The sequence below is a fragment of the Mauremys mutica genome, chromosome 4, assembly GCF_020497125.1.
Source record: "Mauremys mutica isolate MM-2020 ecotype Southern chromosome 4, ASM2049712v1, whole genome shotgun sequence".
Taxonomy (NCBI): domain Eukaryota; kingdom Metazoa; phylum Chordata; order Testudines; family Geoemydidae; genus Mauremys; species Mauremys mutica.
The window spans coordinates 160,722,290-160,741,384 of NC_059075.1; the positions used below are offsets into that span (position 1 = coordinate 160,722,290).

Genomic DNA, 19,095 nt, shown 5'->3' on the forward strand with positions numbered 1-19,095 from the left:
TTCCTATATGCCAAAGTGGCTCTTTAGTTCAAGCTATACCAGCTCCTGCCTTTACTTATGGAGATCCCTGATTAAACTCTTTATGGCTGAGAGGGGACATGATAGCAGTTTTCAGGTATCTAAATGGGTGTCATAAGGAGGAGGGAGAAAACTTGTTCACCTTAGCCTCTAAGGCTAGAACAAGAAGCAATGGGCTTAAACTGCAGCAAGGGAGGTTTAGGTTGGACATTAGGAAAAAGTTCCTAACTGTCAGGGTGGTTAAACACTGGAATAAATTGCCTAGGGAGCTTGAGGAATCTCCATCACTGGAGATATTTAAGAGTAGGTTATATAAATGTCTATCAGGGATGGTCTAGACAGCATTTGGTCCTGCCACGAGGGCAGGGGACTGGACTAGATGACCTCTCAAGGTCCCTTCCAGTTCTACAATCTATGAATCTATGTGTCAGTCCAGATGGAAGCTGTCACAGAGGCAGGATTGGAACCAGGTTGTCAAGGATATAGACTATATTTTTCCTTCATCTGCCTTTGCAATAACTGCACATGGGGAGCAGGAAATAAGGCTTGGTACCCTCTCTTCTACTTACACAGTATTCCACGTATTTGTCCATTATGAGAAATTAGTGACGTTCATCACTCCTATGGCAACAAGAAGTTGGGTCACAAAACCACAATTGTGAAAATACTGCAAGAACTAGCACACAAGAGAAGCCTGTAGACATGATCAAAGGGTGACAGTGATCCTTGGGAAATTTCCCCTTTTTTGCGGAGCGATCCAGTCGTGAATGCAACCCTGATTTTCTTTGACAATATTTGTAATTCTGAAGAATATGTTTAAATGTTAAACAAAATAACAGGGACTCTGGCAACACCAGGCCAGCAGCAGAAGCAGTAATCGGCCAAGCTTCCAAACCCCCGTTGGTCAGCCCTGCGTTAACTCCTCCATTATATTCCCATAGGAATTGCCCAGGACTTTTACAATCTGTTGGCTCTTCAGGTGCATGTGTGAAATGAGTTGGTGGCTTCTCAGTACAGTTCCTGACAGGACAGGCGTTAGCTAAGCAAAAACCACCATCACAATTGGCACCAGGTTTCCCCCTTGAATCATGGGTGCTGAATTCCTCAGTCCAATAGTAGCTGTCGGGGGTGAGGTCTTACATAGTCATGGCTGAGACACGTTTCAGGGGAATCTTTTGTCTGCGTGATGGGCACCTGTTCCAGCAATAACTGTCGAACATTCAGTCTCCAGCTCTGTCAGTCCAACCCCTCTCTGTAGCCTTGACACATTTTAAATACAGAACAACCAACAGAACATGAATGGAGAGTGGAAAACATGTTCCTCAAAGGGGTGAGTTTAATTGGACTGAGCCAGCACTAGGGTCCCAGTCAAATGCACACTGAAGTCAACAGTATGATTCCTATTAACGCCAATGGGTTTAGGGCCAGATTTTTAAGGGTATTGAAAATTAACATGATTTAGACAACTAAGTGCCTTTCGAAATCTGACCCTTTGTGCTTTAATTTCTTTGTAAGAAAAGAAAAAGTAAAGGAAAACAATATCTCAGAAATATGGCTTATCAGTGGAAGGTGCAAAGGCTACAGTCCTAGAGGAAGACTAATTATATATCAGCAAATCCCTCTATTTAGTGCCAGATGAAGGATGCATTAGAGATTCACAGATAGACTGACAGACAGACAGGTGGGACGGTTACATTGACTTCATTGTCAATGCTTTCTGAGGTGTTTATTTTTTTAATTTCTGCTACTTTAACCTGCTCCTGAAGCAAAGTCTTCCAGGTACAATCAGCTTAAGAACCTAGAGGGAAACCTGGTTCCTACAGGGCTATTTAAAGTGTCCCATTGGACAATCAGTACAGTAAAGAGTTTGTGGCCGGATGATGTTTAAATCTCACTCCCCAGGCCCGAAATGAGAGCCAATCTTATGGTCCCTCAATGCAATCTAGAGGTCACTAATGATGTGCTTAAGCAACTGGGGAGAGTATTTAACCCTGTCAGCACTGAGTTAAATTTTCATACCAAGGCCCTTCTGAGCTCAGAATGGACCAATGGCTATTTCTGTCCTTGCTGGCAGACCTTGGACTAAGTGAATAGCTTCCTTCCCTATCTCTCTGACCAGTTCACTCTCTTCTTCTGACCGTCTCCTCGGGAGGAAGTTGAAAGAGAAAAAGTCAAAGTAAGTTATGTAAAATTCATGCACTCAAAACTCTCATTAAAGCAGCATTTGCAAAGCAATAACATTTTATATTGCATCACCTAGTTCTAGGGGTGGGTAATATTTAATATTTATTTAGCTAAAATCTGGAATTAGATTTGCTGCTGCAACTTATTCAAAAGTTGCATTGTACCAGGGCCCCCTTAAAACCAACTTTTAATTATACTCAAGGGAACCCACTCTAAGAATTGTTCACAGATTTCGTGGAGAGTCTGTGATCATAGTTACAAGCGGTGAGAACAGGCAGCAAAAGAATTTATTTTTGGATCTAATGTCCTGTTACTTTAAAAGTTAATAGGACCAAATCCAGAGCTGGTAGAAGTTGGCATGGAAAAGGAGGAACAGTAGCTGTAACCTCTCTTCTACCTCCACAGCAATGGGCCCACCCCATGAAATTCTGTGTATAGTTTCTACCAAGTTACAGATTCACTCCCTACTAGTTCCCCTGAAGATTGTATTTTATCTCAACTTTCTCAAGAGCGATGTAAAGATTCAACTCCAAAAGGGACTTTAATAAATAGCTGCGATGGTGACATTACCACCTGCACTACATATCCCATTAAATTTCCTGATGTTATCCGGTTTTTGCTTGCCCTGAGTCTTGGGGCTGAGGTCCAGTTAAATAGCCTTACGTTTGTTTTGGGTATCATAAACCAGCATCATGGTGTGATGACATTTTATCTTCATGTTGAATCAACAGTGATTTACCAAGCTGTTTGTATGACACAAAGCCATCACATGCTGATGTGACTTCGTAATGCAGTATCAGGACTTCTGGGACATGACTCTTTTCTACTGTGGGGCAAATTCCAAGAGGCAGGAACCCACAGGTGGAGGAGGCGATAAGCTAGGAGGTCCTTTCCTACTCATCTCAAACCATCCCAAGTCAACATTAACCAAATACCATTGCCTTCTACCAACTGTATTGTTGGGTGAATGAAATAATCTAGTCATAACAATTCAGCTCCTTGCTCCTTGACCTATTGGTGTTAGCCTTGTCCATGAGAGACAAGCGCAAGGGTGAAAAAGTTCAGTCTTGCTCCTTCTCCGGAGATTGCTAACCATGGTATCTAAGTGGGGCAGCTCTCTTGGGTGGCCTGGATGGCTCATATTCTAAAAAGATGAGCTTTCTGCATGTGTATGTGATGGGAGGATAGGGACGGCTCAAATAGATTTGTTTGAGAGGAGTCTCGTATTCTCACAACTGGAGATATGCTCTGCTTTGAGTGCTCCGATGTTCTGGTGGTCACATTCAGAAAGTTTGCAAGAATCTATTGATTGTGAGGAGGAGTGTTAATGTCTCAAATTGAATGTAGCTTGTTTAGAAGGGCAAGTAGCATCACTGTAATTAATCGAGGTGAATCTGAACATCTCATATCCAGGACTCAGAGTAGCAGCCGTGTTAGTCTGTATCCACAAAAAGAACAGGAGTACTTGTGGCACCTTAGAGACTAACAAACTGATTTCAGCATAAGTTTTCGTGGGCTACAGCTCACTTCTTCAGATGCACAGAATGGAACACACATTCCATTTACATTGAATTTAACATTTACATTGCATTTAACAGATCCTTTCAGTGAGCACATGCCTACATGTTCATGAGAACATAATGAAAAATTATTACTATTAGTAGTATTGCAGCATTGCCTAGTGACCTCAACTGAAACTGGGACTCCATGTGCTTGGTCCTGTACAAACATAGTAAAAGACCATACCTGCCCTGAAGAGATTATAGCCTAAAATGGCAAAACATGGGAGAGAAGCAGAGGTCCAGAGAAAGGAACTGACTGACCCAAATGTATAATGTAACAGAACCAAGACTAGTACCCCATGACTTCAGAGCCGGAGTCCAGGGCTATCACTGGGTCATACTGCTCCAGTACTACTGGGACTACAACAATGACCACAAATCATCTAACTGAAATTAGGTATAAAATTGAATAAAGAACTGGAAAAATTTCCATTTTTCACTGAGCCTGAAATGTTGCAAGCGTTCACATCAAAGTAGAATGGTAATATGTAGCCTGATTTAGGGTGTACTAATAATATTAATGTAAGCTATCGGTTTAATTTTATTTTAATTTAATTAATATTATTATTACTAATTAGTGATTAATATTAATTAGTATGGTTCTTAGGCTCACCAATCTGTTTGATCAGAAGATAAAAGTTCTTGTCCCAAATCAGGCTCCTCAGAATTTACAAAGGACCCTCGTGGTTTGAAAAGAAGCTCAAAGATATAGCTGTAAAGACTTTTTATTAAAATCAATGAAATAGTAAGTAAACGGTAAAATAATCAGAGTTACAAAGTTACAATTGCATTACTGCTATTCAAAAGATAAAGATGGTAATATAGTATGATATGCTGCAAAGCTTTGGTTAATATACTCACACCCTTCCTTGATTACCTGCTGATAAGAAACACAGGCCCAACCTCGCGGTTCAGGTTTCTCAATTCTTCAGTGAGAGACGCAGTGCTTAGAAGAAACTAATGCTCAAAGGTATCAGAACTCACTTAGGGTTTACTTGACTAACTTAAACTTAAACAGAAAACCTAAAAAACTAGTTCCCCTGAAAATTAGAAAGTTAAGAACAAGCACAAGCCTACTAATAGTAGGAGTCGTAGTAGAGAGATAGAATAGAAGAGAAGAGAAGAGGACTAGAGATAGAGCAGAAATAGAATACTCTAGCGAGGTGGGTCACCTCTTTTAGAGGGCACAAGTGCCGGAAATCCTTCCCCTTATGCCCAAATTTCATTCCTCCCCCACAAAATGTTAGGGTTTGCTTACCCCATAGGCTAGTATGTATGTGCGTATTGATGACATGTACCTACGCACTTAAATTATTTCTGTTCTTTAGTCATTTCAGTTCTTTCCCTGTGGTGTACCTGTTAAGTCTGTGGGTACAAACTGAAACCCACCCCATGCCATTCTTCCATTGTCTATTGGTCTAGATAAAATGTTTTAGCTATTTAGGTAACAAGATGTAGATCAACTTTGCTTTCTGGATAAAAGGTCTTAATATAGATATTATAACTATGACTTAGCTTAACCTACAGGATATGGCCTGTAGGTCTCTTGCATTACAGCCAAACTTACTTTATTATAAATCTACACACTTGGTACAATAAACCAAATACTTAAACTATAAGAAAATATTATATATAATTATATAATTATTATATATAATCTTTTCTTATAGTATATGTATATATATATGTAAGTAGGTTAATCCTATAGGCTAGACATAGCAGAATTCAGAGAAAATCATTGGTAATTTTCACAGAAAACCTGAACACCTGTGATATTAAAATCTCTTTTCTCACAAATTCCTGATGAATAGCATTACTTGACAGAACTACCATCATTCCACACATACCATTTTTCATTTCACCCCTAACGTCGCTCTTCTGCTACCTAATTTTCTCATAGCATTTTTCACCTCCTCATTGCGCAGGGTGTAGATCAAGGGATTCAGCACCGGGGTGAGAATGGTGTAGAACACCGTCACCATCTTATTCTCTGAGAAGGTGGTGGAAGGTCTTAAATACATGAAGATACATGGCCCAAAAAATAAAATCACTACAGCAATATGGGAGGCACAGGTGGAAAGAGCTTTGCGACGACCTTCGGAGGAGCGAGTTCTCAAGGAGACTAAGATGATGATATAGGACACAACCAGCACAACAAAACAGATCAGGGAAATCATCCCGCCATTAGCAATGACCACGACACCAACCAGGTAAGTGTCAGTGCAGGCCAGTTTCAGCAAAGGGTGCACATCGCAGAAATAATGGTCAATCTCGTTCGGCCCACAGAAGGGTAACTGGATAGTCAGGAGAGTCTGAACTATGGAATGCACAAAGCCACTGACCCATGAAGCCATCACAAGGGAGCCACAAACCCACCTGGTCATGATGGTTGTGTAATGGAGGGGTTTGCAGATTGCGATGTAACGATCATACGCCATCACTGTGAGGAGGAATATTTCAGTGCACCCGAAGAAATGCGCTACGAACAGCTGTGCTATGCAGCCATCAAAGGAGATGGTTTTCCTCTCCACGAAGAAGTCCACAATCAGTTTTGGGGCTGTGACAGAGGAAAAGCATATGTCTACAAAGGACAGGTAGCTGAGGAAGAAATACATGGGAGACTTCAGATACTGGCTCTTCTTTACTGTGACAATAATTAGAAGGTTTCCCAGCACAGTAGCAATATAGAGGAATACAAAGAACACAAAACACACTGGCTGTAACATCTCATTGTGGCAAAGTCCCAAAAGGATAAATTCTGTCACATTCTGTGTGGGCTCCATGGAATCAGTTTCAATAACGGGTATATGGAATAACGCTAATCCACCTACCATGACACAAAACAAGGGGAAGAACAATCAACAGATATTGACCGGTGACGAGATGAATGTCAATTTGCATTGACTGAAGTGGTAGACTTTGTCCAAAGATGAAAATGAGCACTATGTCACTCAAGGAACTAGAGGAAATTGGCTTGAGTTGCGTATTGCCATGAACAGTATATACTCCAAATAATTAGAGTGGAAACTCTGAAGCCGATTCATTCTATTCTTCCCCCATAGTGTTAGGATGTCCTTTGCTATCTGTCAATTCTGACAAAGCCAAAGTCGCGAACTGGAGAAGTGGTATGGTCAAGTAAGACCTCAGGAATCTTTTCACATCAACCACTCTCCCAACTCACAAAGCCTCAGGTCTGAGACCGTCCCCATCCCTCACTCTGGAAAATCTAAGACCCAACAAGATCTCTGGGAAAAATTGTCTCTCTCTCTGCTGTGAAGTCACAGCAGAATTATTTAAAATAAATATGTAGTGGCAGTGCGTCATTGCCTGGTTAATGAGCTCCCAGTGGTTTTTCAAGGCTTCTCCACTGGAAATAGTTTGGAGAAGCACTCCCCTATACAACTGTAAACAGGTCTTTGAAGCAAACTTTCAAAGCTCTGCTGAGAGTTAGTCCCTTTCATTGTTTTCAAACTCCATCTTTCAATATGACAAGCCCCCTCACCTGCCTTCTCATATTTTCACCAAGTGATGGCCTTAGAGATCTTGCTATTCTCTGGTTCCTTCTATTTTTGTCCCCTACATAAGAAGAGGGCACAGGAAATCCTGTCTCAAGTTCCTCATTTCACTCCTATGCTTAGAAAGTGGACCTCGGGAACTTGGGCAAAAGGCAACAAGCTCTGTGGACCTGCTGTGTGTGAACAGACATTGGACCAGGCCTTCACCAAAGAGAACTTATGCCCATTAAAATTAATGGAAAATTGCTAGGTTGACTTCAGTGGCTTTTGCATCATCCCTTAATCACTGATCTATGGGACTGAATAATGCTTGGATTTCTCTTCTATGTGATTATGTGACTCAGCTGTGACAGGACCAGGGCTTGTGACAAGACTGGGGCAATGAGATTTCACTGCAGCATCAGTTCTCAGAAACACCCTGGCTGCACAGGATGATGGGAGTTCTGAGGAAATGCCTGGTGATGTGGCCACAGCTGCTCACATTCCAGGATGTTATCTTGTATTCCACCTCATGCTTAGTCTGGGGTCCCACTGCTGTGGAAAGTGTGGGAAGTCTAGCAGCATCACTGGGGCTGGGACCTCCCATCTTATCTTGGCACTTGATACCATTCATAGTGAAAGTGTAACTCACTAGTGAATGTGTGTCTCCGACCTTCCTATGTGCCTTAGTGCTGAAGCTGTTGCTCTTTAATTCAAGCTGTACCAACTCCTGCCTTTACCTCCGGAGATCTCCAGTTAAATCCTTGGTGTGTTGGGTGTCACAGATGGAATCTGCTACAAAAACAGTAGTGGGACCATGGAATCAAGGATCTAGAAGATGTTTGTACTTTGTACGGCTTTTCAAAATCTGTCCATGGGGGTGGGAGGGAAGAGAATATGGATTGATACTATCCCTTCTACTTATGCAGCCATAGACAAACTGGTCCATCGTAAGAGAAGACTTAGTTATTCCCTGTGGCAACAAAACACTGTGTCATGAAACCACAATTGCAATGATATGGCCAGATCAAGCAGCCATTTCAGACACTCAAACTATCCCATTGACATAGCATTCATTGAGAATTTATCCCCATTTTTGCTAAGCAAATAATTCATACAGGCAATACCGATTTTCTTTGACCATATTTGAAACTCTGAAGTATACATGACAACGTTCAGAAGGGTAATTTTCACTTCTGAGTTGTTCACAAACTGTTCACTCGGACTCTTTTCATTCTGTATTGAATTTGGCAGGTTGGTGGCCTGCCAATCCCTTCCTAACTCTAAGTAGGGATCCCGGCTGACTTCAGTAAACTCCCACTGTCCCAGTCATGAATGGAAACAATGGAGGGGCTGCGGAAGCCTCTTGAAGCCTGTAGACGGGTGGTACTCACCCCTGCGGCGCCTCCTGCTGGTGACTCCGGGAATTAGCTCTTTTCCAGCGCTGGAGTGCCCTCTGGAGGCCAGTGATCCGCCTGTCTTCAGGCCCCCCGTGTCCCTCCCTGGACCCGGTGCCCTTTTACATGGGGGTGCTGCCCCCTGGCAGTAACCCCTTTCTCTCTGGGTCTCCCCTCCTTGGGGAACCCTCACACTCCATCCCCACCTTGCCTCAGTATTGGCTACTGCCAGTCATTGTCTAGCCCCACACTCTGGGGCAGACTGCAGGATCAGCCTACTCATCACAGGCAAAGGGGTTTGGACCTGCTGCCTTGGCCTACCCCTGGGCTGCCCTCTGCAACCCCCAGTACCTGTTGGCCCACTGCTAGGCCCTTCTCTCTCTGAAGGCAGAGAGAGACTGTGTCCTTGGGCTTCTGGCTCACAGCCTTTTATAGGGGCCAGCTGTGGCCTGATTGGGGTGTGGCCCAGCTGCAGCCAATTCCCCCAATCAGCCCAGCTTCAAGGCTGCTTTCTTAAGCCTCGGCCCCTTCCCAGGGCTGTTTTTAACCCCTTCAAGGCCGGAGCAGGGGTCCACCCTGCTACAAAGCCCCATTAAGGTCAGAGGACAGAGGACCTAAGCAAGGAAATTATCCATGTACCTGCAGAGCTGCTGTTTGTGGCTTCCAAGGTGTCTGCCCTATAACACAGGGAGGCCAATTCCTCACCATGCTTTGCTCCTGGGTCCACTAATCGACCTGTCTCAGCAGAGCAAAGAACAGCACCGAACCTTCAGTCATCCCCATGCTGCTCCTAGGCCTCATGACCCATGCCTGGGTGGGGGTCTGTGTGTGCTAGCTCTGTGCCCCCAGAGAGTGGCCGCATCAAATGGAGGAGGAGAGCACAGAATCCACATATCCAAGATGGTGGGGAGGGTGAAGGAATCTGATGCCCCTCCTGCTGAATAGACACAAGGCTCAGAGTGCCCTTTGTGGCATCCCTAAGCCAATTACCCACCCAAAGCCCTATTTCTGCCAACTTAGCATGAGGTAAAAGCCAACGAGCTGTGAAGTTACAGCAGAAATATATAGAGTGAATCATATAGTGGAAGTATGTCATTGCCTTGACTAATGCGTTCCCAAAGCATGTCAAGGTGCTTCCATTGGAAGCAACAGTGAAGAGGCAGCTACGCCATATTGCTTTGGATCCATCTTTCAGGCAAACTTTTGGTGCGTGTTGACAGTCAAGCCCAGATTTTTAGGCATTTCTCCACTCGCCATTATAAGAGCTAAGGGACTTAGCTACACTGCCTTTTCAAAACTGGCAGGTTCTAAGCAGCCTAAGTCACAATGAGACTTAGGCTTCTAAGTGTCTAAATCACTTTTGACAATGGGATTCAGCAATCTAAGTCACTCAGGCCTTGTGATACGGAGCAGAACAACATCTAAATACCTTGTCAAATTTGGTCTTTAGTCCCTTTTTTTGTTCTGTGCCTCACACTTAAAATTAGATGTTTTACCAACAGATTGTGCTATAGCTTTGAGGCCTTTCTATTGCAAACGTGATTCATATCTGGTTCATTCCACTGACACCTTTCTACATAACAAGACATTGCAGGAACTGCTGTGTTAAAGCCTTCAGTTGTCTCCTAATGCTCAGGAAGAGGGATCTTGAGAAGTTTAGCAATGGAGAATTAGCCCTCTAGTAAATGGTTGGTGTGAACATCCATCGCTTCTAAGTAGAGCTGTGTAAATAGATTTTTCAGTTCACTGGAAATTCCAAAGATAAGTTGTGGGGGAGAGGAACTGTTTCGGCTGAACCAAAATGAAAGTTTTGGTAAATGGAAAAGTTTAAAAAATTAAATTCATTTTGGGTCAAATGAAATATTTTGTTTGACCATTAATGAAACATGTTGATTTGGTTTTGTGCAATTCTGAATATTTTTTTATTTGTTTAAATAAAAGTAAAAGAAATGTTAAAACAAAAAGTCATTTTGAACCCAAAAAATGAAAGATTTTTTTAGAAAAATCAAAACAAAATAATGAGTGAAGCAAACCAGTGTCTGTAATTCTTTTGTTCCAAGTTTACTTCAGCATCTGGAGATTCCTCTACTCTTATTGTGCATGGCATATTCTCTCTTTGTAGCTAAGTAATTAAGTGTGTGTAAGAGTATAATTTAGTTTGCAACTTGCATCATTACAGAACTTTTGTTTTCCAAAGAAGTTTTAATTATGCCCACTGGACCTAGGCTAAGTATCTCTGGATGTTACCATTGTATCCCTGTGTTGGTGTTTATCTGGGATAAGAACAAGATTATAAAAAAAAAAGTTATCATTAGATCCGGATCCTACTTCAAAAGTTACTAAGTTACCAACAATGAAAGGAAATTCTTAATGGAACCTGCAACCTCCAGGATTTTGACACTCTGCTGCATTGTAAAAATAAAATATGGAGATTCCACCTTTGTAAGGATTTGTTCTGGCAATGATGGAACACAGCTGCAGTTGACTAGGAATCAAGCATTTGGCCCATTGTTCCACAAGTGCTCTGTATGATTTTGTATATTTTAGCAAGGCCATAGAGTACATAAAATGTTTATGTGCATTCAAAAGGTTTTTGTTTAGTTTTCTGTCCAACAATGTCATATCAATGTAAATGATTTTTTTCATGAAATCATATCTACTTCAGTGCAAATTCCCACAAAAAGAAATTAGAAAATTTAATTTCAGAAAAATAATTAAAACTTTTTAATTTGCAATGTTTTCTACTATATTTTCATTTTTACTATACTTTTATTATTTTCATAGTGGTGGTGCTTAATTGTCAAGTTATGTCATAATGGGACATCTCATGTCAGATTATAATAATATAATAGTCAACATTTTCATAGAATCACAGGACTGGAAGGGACCTGGAGAGGTCATCAAGTCCAGTCCCCTGCACTCCTGGCAGGCCCAGCACCATCTAGAACATCCCTGACAGGTGTTTGTCTAACCTGCGCTTAAAAATCTCCAATGATGGAGATTCCACAACCTCCCTAGGCAATTTATTCCAGTGCCCAACCACCCTGACAGTTAGAAAGTTTTTCCTAATATTCAACCTAAACCGCCCTTGCTGCAATTTAAACCCATTGCTTGTCCAATCCTCAGAGACTGAGACTAATTTTTCTCCCTCCTCTTTATAACAACCTTTTAGGTACTTGAAAACTGTTCTTATGTCCCCTCTCAGTCTTCTCTTTTCCAGACTAAACAAACCCAATTCTTTTAATGTTCCCTCATAGCTCATGTTTTCTAGACCTTTAATCATTTTTGTTGCACTTCTCTGAACTCTCTACAATTTGGCCTCATCCTTCCTGAAATGTGACACCCAGAACTGGACACAGTACTCCAATTGAGGCCTAATCAGTGCAGAGTAGAACGGAAGAATTACTTCTGGTGTCTTGCTTCCAATACTCCTGCTAATACATTCCAGAAGGAGGTTTGCTCTTTTTGCAAAAGCTTTACACTGTTGACTCATAGTTAACTTGTAGTCCACTAGGACCCCAGATCCCTTTCCACAGTACTCCTTCCTAGGCAGTCATTTCCCATTCTGTATGTGTTCATCTGATTGTTGCTTCCTAAGTGGAGCACTTTGCATTTGTCCTTACTGAATTTCATCCTAATTACTTCAGACCATTTCTCCAGTTTGTCCAGATCATTTTGAATATTCATCCTATCCTCCAAAGCACTTGCAAGCCTTCCCAGCTTGGTATCATCCACAAACTTTATAAGTGTACTCTCTATGCCTTTATCTACATTGTTGATGAAGACATTGAAAAAAACGGTCCCAGAACTGATCCCTGCAGGATCCCACTCATTTTGCTCTTCCGCCATGACTGTGAACCATTGATAACTACTCTGTGGGAGCAGTCTTCCAACCAGTTATGCATCCACTTTATAATAGCTCCATCTAGATTGTATTTGCCTACTTTCTTAATTAGAAGGTCATGCACGACTGTATCAGAAGCCTTACTAAAGTCTAGATAGACCACATCTACCACATTCCCCCTATCCACAAGCCTTGTTACCCGGTCAAAAAAGCTATCAGGTTGGTTTGACATGATTTCTTCTTGACAAATCCATGCTGACTGTCACTTACCACCTTATTATCTTCTAGATATTCATTTCCTAATTATTTGATCCATTATCTTAGCTGGTACAGAAGTGATGCGGACTGATCTGTAATTGTCTGGGTTGCCTTTATTTCCCTTTTTACAAATAAGCACTATATTTTCTCTTTTCCAGTCTTCTGGAATCTCTCTTGCCTTCCAGGACTTTTCAAAAATAATAACTAATGGCTCAGATACCTCCTCAGCCAGTTCCTTGAGTATTCTAGGATGCATTTCATCCGGTCCTGGTGACTTGAAGACATCTAACTTTTCCAAGTAACTTTTAACTTGTTCTTTCCCTACTTTAATGAGTGTTAATGTCTCAAATTGAATGTAGCTTGTTTAGAAGGACATGTAGCATCACTGTAATTAATCGAGGTGAATCTGAGCATCTCATCACCAGGACTCAGAGTAGAAGCTGTGTTAGTCTGTATCCACAGAAAGAACAGGAATACTTGTGGCACCTTAGAGACTAACAAATTGATTTCAGCATAAGCTTTCATGGGCTACAGCTCACTTCTTCGGATGCGTAGAATGGAACACACATACCGTTTATATTGCATTTAACATTTACATTGCATTTAACAGATCCTCATAGTGAGCACATGCCTACATGTTCATAAGAACAATATGCAAAATTATTACTATTAGTAGTATTGCAGCATTGCCTAATGGCCTAAACAGAACCTGGGACTCCATGTGCTTGGTGCTGTAGAAACATAGTAAAAGACCCTACCTGCCCTGAAGAGATTACAGTCTAAAATAGCAAAACATGGGAGGGAAGCAGAGGTACAGAGAAAGGAAGTGACTGACCCAAATTCATAATGTAACAGAACCAAGACTAGTACCCCAGGACTTCAGAGCCGGAGTCCAGGGCTATCGCTGGGTCATACTGCTCCAATGCTAGAACTGGAAAAATTTCCACTTTTCACTGAGCCTTAAATGTTGGAAGCATTCACATCAAAGTAGAATGGAAATGTATAGCCTAATTTAGGGTGTACCAATAATATTAATGTAAGCAATAGATTTAATTTTATTCTAATTTAATTAATATTATTATTAATAATTGGTTATTAATAATAATTCGTATGGGTTTTAGGCTCGCCAATCTGTTTGATCAGAAGATAAAAGTGCTTGTCCCCAATCAGGCTCCACAGAATTTACAAAGGACCCTCGGGGGTATGAAAGGAAGCTCACAGATAAAGCTGTAAAGACTTTTTATTAAAATCAATGAAATAGTAAGTAAACGGTAAAATAATCAGAGTTCAAAGTTACAATTGCATTACTGCTATTCAAAAGATACAGATGGTAATATAGTATGATATGCTGCAAAGCTTTCGTTGATATACTCACACCCATCCTTGATAACCTGGGCATAAGAGATACAGGACCAGCCTTGCGGTTCAGGTTTCTCAATTCTTATGTGAGAGAGGCAGTGCTTAGAAGAAACTAATGCTCAGAGCTATCAGAACTAATTTAGGGTTTACTTGACTAACAAACTTAAACAGAAAACCTAATAAACAAACTAAGAATAAAAGTTTAGGGAAACAAAACTTTGCTATTTCCCCTGAAACTTAGAAAGTTAAGAACAAGCACAGCCTACTAATAGTAGTAGTCCTAGTAGAGAGATAGAAGAGAAGAGAAGAGAAGAGGACTAGAGATAGAGCAGAAATAGAATACTCTAGCGAGGTGGGTCACCTGTTTTAGAGGGCACAAGTGCCAGAAATTCTTCCTCTTATGCCCAAATTACCTTCCACAAAATGTTAGGGTTTGCTTACCCCATAGGCTAGTAGGTATGTGCGCATTGATGACATGTACCTACACACTTATATTATTTAAGTTCTTTAGTCATTTCAGTTCTTTCCCTGTGGTGTACCTGTTAAGTCTCTGGGTACAAATTGAACCCCGCCCCCCCATGCCATTCTCCCATTGTCTATTGGTCTAGATAAAAGGTCCTAACTATTTAGGTAACAAGATGTAGATCAACTTTGCCTTCTGGATAAAAGGTCTTAATCTAGATATGCTAACTTTGCCTTAGCTTAACATATAGGATACGGCCTGTAGGTCTCTTGCATTACAGCCAAATTTACTTTAGTATAAATCTCCAAACCTAGTACAATAAACCAAATACTTAAACTATAAGAAAATATTATATATAATTATATAATTATTATATATACTCTTTTCTTATAGTATATATATATATATGTTAGCAGATTAATCCTACAGGCTACACATGGCAGGCTTCAAAGAAAATCATTGGGAATTTTCACAGAAAAACTGAACACCTGTGATACTAAAATCTCCTTTCTTTCAAATTCCTGATGAATAGCATTACTTGGAAGAACTACCATCATTCCACACATCCCATTTTTCATTTCACCCCTAACGTCACTTTTCTGCTCCCTAATTTTCTCATGGCATTTTTCACCTCCTCATTGCGCAGGGTGTAGATCAAGGGATTCAGCACCGGGGTGAGAATGCTGTAGAACACCGTCACCATCTTATCCTCCGAGAAGGTGGTGGAAGGTCTTAAATACATGAAGATACATGGCCCAAAAAATATAATCACTACAGCAATATGGGAGGCACAGGTGGAAAGAGCTTTGCGACGACCTTCGGAGGAGCGAGTTCTCAAGGAGACTAAGATGATGACATAGGACACAACCAGCACAACAAAACAGGTCAGGGAAAGTATCCCGCTATTGGCAATGACCATGACGCCAACAAGATAAGTGTCAGTGCAGGCCAGTTTCAGCAAAGGTTGCACATCGCAGATATAGTGGTCAATCTCGTTGGGCCCACAGAAGGGTAACTGGATAGTCAGGAGAGTCTGAACTATGGAATGCACAAAGCCACCCAGCCATGAAGCCATCACCAGGGAGCCACAAACACACCTGGTCATGATGGTTGTGTAATGGAGGGGTTTGCAGATCGCGATGTAACGATCGTACGCCATCACTGTGAGGAGGAAAATTTCACTGCACCCGAAGAAATGGAACACAAACAGTTGTGCTATGCAGCCGTCAAAGGAGATGGTTTTCCTCTCCACGAAGAAGTCCGCAATCAGTTTTGGGGCTGTGGAAGAGGAAAGGCACATGTCGGCAAAGGACAGGTAGCTGAGGAAGAAATACATGGGAGACTTCAGATCCTGGCTCTTCTTTACAGTGACAATAATTAGAAGGTTTCCCAGCACAGTAGCGATATAGAGGAGTACAAAGAACACAAAACACACAGGCTGTAACATCTCATTGTGGCAAAGTCCTAAAAGGACGAATTCAGTCACATTCCATGTGGGCTCCATGGACTCAGTTTAAATAACGGGTATATGGAATACCGCTAATCCACCTGACATGACACAAAACAAGGATAGGAACAATCAACAGATAGTGACCGGTGACGAGATGAATGTCAAGATGCATTTAGTGAAGTGGTAGACTTTGTCCAAAAATGAAAATGAGCACTTTGTAACTCAAGGAACTAGAGGAGATTGGCTAGATTTGCATATTGCCATGAACAGTATATACTCCAAATAATTAGAGTGGAAACTCTGAAGCCGATTCATTCTATTCTTCCCCCATAGTGAATCATCAAAGATTTTAACTGGAAGTGAAAAATTTAACCTTAACTACGCTTTGCAATCAGCTCTTCCATGATACTCATTCTATTTTATTTGTACTACATTGTTAAACACTTTCAGAAATCCCATTTTTCAACCAAGGATAACCATATCTCTTACCTTTGCATCTCAGCACATAAAGGCTTAAAAAAGTTTTTTTTTTGCATGCAAACATGAAACTGAGTTATCTCGTTCTGTAACCAATGTTTGAAAACTTGTCTGATTCTTTTCATCACAAAATTATTTCACAACATTTACATTTAGTTGAAAAGCCATTTTAACTGGAAAAAATGGTTTCAGTGGAGAATTTTGACCAGCTTTACACAAAACCCCAATTTCAACTAGAATTGAAACACTAATTTATCAGCAGGACACTTGGATACACTTTAGATTACTAATGCTGCTCCAAAAAGGCAAAGTAGCCATAAACACTGTTTGATTAACCAGTTAACTCTGACACCAGAGTGGTGGAAATCAGCTGAAGCCTACTAGCAAACTTGACCCTTTGTGTGTTACCATTTCATGTCAGGTGACTGGAATTAAATTTTCTGTCTTCAGACAAAGGTAATTATGTGTGGTCATGAGCAGGAATGGATTAAATATGATGTGGGGATGGTCGTTGCTTACAGACTAGAATCTAATAAACCTTTTTTTTACATTTCAAAACTAAAATTAAAATAATATGAAGATTTTTCAAGAGGGAAGCTTGCAATGAAGATTTTAGAGTCATTCATCGTATTTTAGGTGAATTAGTTGGAGACTGATTGATGGAGCGGGGAATTTGATTGGAATGAATACTAATAAGTTGCTTCCTTTTTTTTTTTTACATTGGAAGAGCTAAGCAGGAAAAGAACAGCATAAAATACTCAGCCTTGCTGGAAAACTCACATGGCTTGTATTTGCAGATCTAAAAACTTACCTGGATGGTGATGGGTTTTATTTTCCCTGCTTCTAACCTGCTCCCATAGAAAAGGTGTTCGGGTCTGAACAACAGTAAGCAGTTGATTACGGTAATTTACAACATCATTAGTTACTCCCCGCTATACGAATTTTCTGCTTTGTAAATTTCATCCTAACATCTTTACAAGCCCTGTGTTATGATGTCCTTTGCTGTCTGTAAATTCTGTGAAGGCCAAAGTAGCGAAATATAGAAGTGGTTTGGTCAAGGCAGCCTTCAGGAATCTTTTCACATCAACCACTCTCCCAGCTCACAAAGCCTCAGGTCTAAGACCGTCTCCATCCCTCACTCTGAAAAATCTAAGACCCAACAAGATCTTTGGGGAAAATTGTCTCTCTCTTTACTGTGAAGTCACAGCAGAAATATTTAAAATAAATATGTATTGGCAGTGCGTCATTGCCTGGTTAATGAGCTCCCAGTGGTTTTTCAAGGCTTCTTCACTGGAAATAGTTTTGAAGAAGCACTCCCCTATACAACTGTAAACATGTCTTTGAAGCAAACTTTCAAAGCTCTTCTGAGAGTTAGTCCCTTTCATTGTTTTCAAACTCCATCTTTCAATATGACACGCCTCCTCACTTGCCTGCACAAATTTTTACCAAGTGATGGCCTTAGAGATATCTGGTTCCTTCTACTTGTGCTCCCTACATAAGACGAGGGCACAGGAAATCCTGTGTCAAGTTCCTCATTTCACTCCTATGCTTAGAAAGTGAACCTCGAGAACTTCGGCAAAAGGCAACAAGCTCTGTGGACCTGCTGTCTGTGAACAGCCATTGGATCAGGCCTTAACCGAAGAGAACTCATGCCCATCAAAATCAATGGAAAATTGGCAGGTTGACTTCAGTGGCTTTTGCAACACCCCTTAATCACTGATATATGGGACTGAATAATGCTTGGATTTCTCTTCTACGTGATAATGTGACTCAGCTGTGACAGGACCAGGGCTTGTGACGAGACTGGGCCAATGGGATTTCACTGCAGCGTCAGTTCTCTGAAACACCCTGGCTGCAAAGGATGATGGGACTTCAGAGGAAATGCCTGGTGATGTGGCCACTGCTGCTTACATTCCAGGATGTTATCTTGTATTCCACCTCATGCTTAGTCTGGGGTGCCACTGCTGTGGAAAGTGTGGGAAGTCTAGCAGCATCATGGGGCTGGGACCTCCCATCTCATCTAGGGACTTGATACCATTCACAGTGAAAGTGTAACTCACTAGTGAATGTGCGTCTCCGACCTTCCTATGTGCCTAAGTGCTGAAGCTGTTGCTCTTTAATTCAAGCTCTACCAACTCCTGCCTTTACTTCTGGAGATCCCCTGTTAAATCCTTGGTGTGTTGGGTGTCACATATGGAGGCTGCTACAAAAACAGTAGTGGGACCATGGAATCAATGATATAGAAGATGTTTGTACTTTGTATGGCTTTTCAAAATCTGTCCATGGGGGTGGAAGGGAAGAGAATATGGCTTGATACCCTCTCTTCTACTTATGCAGCCATAGACAAACTGGTCCATCATAAGAGAAGAGTTAGTTATTCACTGTGGCAACAAAACGTTGTGTCATGAAACCACAATTGCAATGATATGGCCAGATCAAGCAGCCATTTGAGACACTCAAACTATCCCACTGACATAGCATTCATTGAGAATTTATCCCCGTTTTTGATAAGCAAATAATTCTTACAAGCAATACTTATTTTCTTTGACCATATTTGTACCTCTTAAGTATACCTGACAATGTTCAGAT

At 41.2% G+C, this 19,095-nt stretch overlaps 2 protein-coding genes across 2 annotated transcripts; both read right to left on the reverse strand.

Annotated features, from left to right (window-relative positions):
- Positions 1–5,617: 5,617 nt before the first annotated feature.
- On the reverse strand, positions 5,618–6,547 carry LOC123369781 (olfactory receptor 4S2-like). Its single transcript, XM_045015731.1, has one exon. The coding sequence runs from the start codon at positions 6,545–6,547 to the stop codon at positions 5,618–5,620; it is 930 nt and encodes a 309-aa protein (XP_044871666.1).
- An 8,606-nt stretch (positions 6,548–15,153) lies between these two features.
- On the reverse strand, positions 15,154–16,083 carry LOC123369782 (olfactory receptor 4S2-like). The gene has a single exon (XM_045015733.1). The coding sequence runs from the start codon at positions 16,081–16,083 to the stop codon at positions 15,154–15,156; it is 930 nt and encodes a 309-aa protein (XP_044871668.1).
- Positions 16,084–19,095: the final 3,012 nt, after the last annotated feature.

Bases quoted from the DNA above. Each gene is read 5' to 3' on its own strand.
- LOC123369782 (XM_045015733.1), bottom strand. From the start codon at position 16,083: ATGGAGCCCACATGGAATGTGACTGAATTCGTCCTTTTAGGACTTTGC.
- LOC123369781 (XM_045015731.1), bottom strand. From the start codon at position 6,547: ATGGAGCCCACACAGAATGTGACAGAATTTATCCTTTTGGGACTTTGC.